Here is a 2,952-nt window from a genome sequence, read left to right as displayed (position 1 = left end):
CCCCCCCCACCCCCTCTGCGAAACTTTCGAAAGAGATTGATCCACGTTTTTTTTTTTTGCTTTTTTCCCCCCTTCTTCTTCTTCTTCTTCCTCTTCTTCGTCTTCTTCTTCTTCTTCTTCTCCCCCCCCCCTCCCTCTTTCGGCGGTGTGGAGAGACCCCCGTAAAGGCTTTATTTGGCCAAGGAGTTTGACAACGACGCAGGATGCCCCAAAAAGGTGAGCCCCCTCTCGAGGAAAAGTTTGTCTGTGCTGCCAAATCACACTCATATAGGACACATAACTGTGCTCTGTTATTATAATTATAGTTATAATTATTATGATTATTATGACTATAGGCCGGTTGACTATGGGTGGGCTGCGAGGTGCTGTGGATGTGTTTTCGTTGCAGCCTCTCTCCCGTATAGGAACCTCAGCGTGCCTCTGCAGCCTTTAGCTTTTCTGACTGTGTGTGTTTTTTAACTCGCCTCGGCCGTTGTATCCGGGCCTTATTGCGGGTGTGTGTGTGTGTGTGTGTGTGTGTGTGTGTGTGTGTGTGTGTGTGTGTGTGTGTGTGTGTGTGTGTGACAGTAGTGAGTGTAGAGGGACGGCGGGCCGGGCCAGTTGGTCCTGCTGGAGAATGGGGCGCAGTGACCCGTTGAGGGAAGGTGTCAGCGTGATTCATGCCTCTCCAAACAGCCCCCAACAGCAACTTGGGGAGGCCCTCTCTCTCTCTCTCTCTCTTTTTTTTTTTTTTTTAGCTTCTCCTCTCGTTGCCGTGCCAAAGAAAGCGCACATTTAAACCAACAGGCACCTTTAAACATTTATTTACATTTTTTTTATTTTTATTTTAAATTGTCTCCCTCCGTCGCCCCCTTTTTCCACGCGGCGGATGCGGCCGTAATTCGGCACACCAGCGGCTGCGCGGCCGTGTCGTGGCCGCGTCGAAGCGAGAGCAGCGCCGCGACACGGGCGTCCGCAGGCCCGAATCCCTGGTCATTCATTTACACAACAAACCTTTACCCTCAGCAGGACGTGCGGCTCGCTCGGGAAATCTGCCTGCATTTCACACGTTTTGCCAGGTTTTATCCAGCCTGTAAATGTTGGCCTGTATGGTAAAAAAATCCACCGGGCAAATAGGACCATTTCACCACTGAATGGAGAGATTACAAAAAAATAAAATAAAAAATAAAAAATCCAGCAGGCCCACAGCAGTGTGAAATTAATTTGAAATTAATTTAAAATTATCGTCTCACTCGGATCCTAAGTAGTCTACTTTATTCTCGGATTTAAAGCACTGCATAGGTGGGAAATATCTATAGACTGTTAGCATGCTACTACCCTCTGCGATATCAGAGATGATTTAAATAAATATAAATATAAATAAATATATGCATGCACGTATGCATGCATGCGTGCATGCGTGTGTAGGAAGCAGCCAGAATAAGCACGTTGCATCGAGACGTCGTTGCAGGTTGCAGCAGGAAAGGAAATGCGGATTAGATTTGAGTTAACATGAAGGTGCAGCAACGTTTGCGCTTTTGACCCTAAATGAATGATTAACCGGCAGGCCCCGCGAGACTGAAAGCTAGTAGACGCTATTTAAAACAAAAAACAACCAGAACAAAAGCCGCAAATACGACGTGCAGTGTCCTCCTTAATTGGCTGTCAGTGAGTAATAAACCAGCTTATAGTAAAGCGCGCTAACGTTTGGCTTCCACGCTAATGTCGGAGATTTTAATTTACGGCGCATCGCGGGGGCCATGCTAAGCGGGGCTAGTGCGGGCTGGTCCAGATGATTCTGGGGGGGGGGCGGCGGCGGCAGTGTGAAGGAATCCGAATTTGATTAATGAGCGAGAAGCCCGGCTCGCTCGCGTTTTTCCGCGAGGGTAAGCCGCGTTCCACCCGCATTGCGTCCGTCTCCGCGAGCGGCTCCGGGCGAACGCGGGGCTTGCCAGGGGCTCGGCAAGCCCCGCGCCTCCCCGCGCGGCGCAGGTCTCCTCGGGCGGAGGGAGAGCGAGGGAGCGCGAGGGGAGAGCGAGAGGGGGGGGGGGAGCGAACGAAACCTCAGACGGGTTTCCTTCACTGGCCCCCTTTTTAGCCGGCCCATTCAATAGGTTCTTTATTGCGTTTGTCTTTTCCAATTGAGCGCCCTACTGAGCTGTTGTGTCCTTTAAAACCGCCTAACAACCCGCACCAGCCGCACACTATAACCACCAAATATTTATAACGAGAAATTACTTGTTGTTTATTTCTAAAAAAGAAAAAGAAAAAAGAGAAAAGAGAGAAAAAAGAAGCGGAGCAAACAAACAAACAAAACCCCGCATTCACCACAGCCGCGCGCGCGCGCGCGCGAGCACGCACGCACGCACGCACACAGTGTAGCACCGAGGTCACGGTCGTCACTGGTGACACTGAGGTGTCGAGGCAAGGGTGTGTGTATGGTCCCGGAGGGGGTGGAGGCCTTGCCTGCCTTCGGCTCTTTGTATTCTGAACTTGTTGGTTCGTTTAGTGGGAAGCTGTGTTGCTAGTTCGGAGAGGCCGAGTTTTCGCCCCGGGTTTTTTTTTTTTTTTGGGTATTGGAGGGAGAAAGGGGGCGCATTGTTGGGAGTCCAACAGGCTTTATATCCAGCAGACTCGACCCCCCTCCTGGTCTGCGCTTTTGCAAGAGCGGCGAGGCGAGGTAGACAACGTGTGTCCACTGTACACTTTCCGCGACAGGATCCACACAAGAGGAGGGTATCTGATTTAAAAAGAAAAAGAAAGAAAGAAAAAAAAAACCCTGACACACAGGAGGGATGCTAAACAGTCGACTTTATTTGTTACCGCTGATTACTGTTTAGAAACTTAAACCAGATCAAAACCTGCAACCTTCACACTATATGGGACATGTTACTTCATAATATATGGGACATGCTACTTCACACTATATGGGACATGTTACTTCACAGTAAATGGGACATGCTTCACAGTATA

At 49.6% G+C, this 2,952-nt stretch overlaps 1 protein-coding gene across 5 annotated transcripts in view; it reads left to right on the top strand.

Annotated features, from left to right (window-relative positions):
- The first annotated feature begins 203 nt into the window (after positions 1-203).
- Positions 204-2,952, top strand: part of pax6b (paired box 6b) — a 15,918-nt gene continuing 13,169 nt past the window's right edge. For all 5 annotated transcript variants that reach the window (XM_056278267.1, XM_056278266.1, XM_056278265.1 and 2 more), the window contains exon 1: positions 204-216. In XM_056278267.1, coding sequence (XP_056134242.1) covers positions 204-216 — 13 coding nt within the window. The remainder of the gene's footprint in view (positions 217-2,952) is intronic.

Source organism: Lampris incognitus, chromosome 4, assembly GCF_029633865.1.
Source record: "Lampris incognitus isolate fLamInc1 chromosome 4, fLamInc1.hap2, whole genome shotgun sequence".
Taxonomy (NCBI): domain Eukaryota; kingdom Metazoa; phylum Chordata; class Actinopteri; order Lampriformes; family Lampridae; genus Lampris; species Lampris incognitus.
Note: the sequence above shows the minus strand (reverse complement) of the source record. Positions and strands in the feature narration are given on the sequence as shown.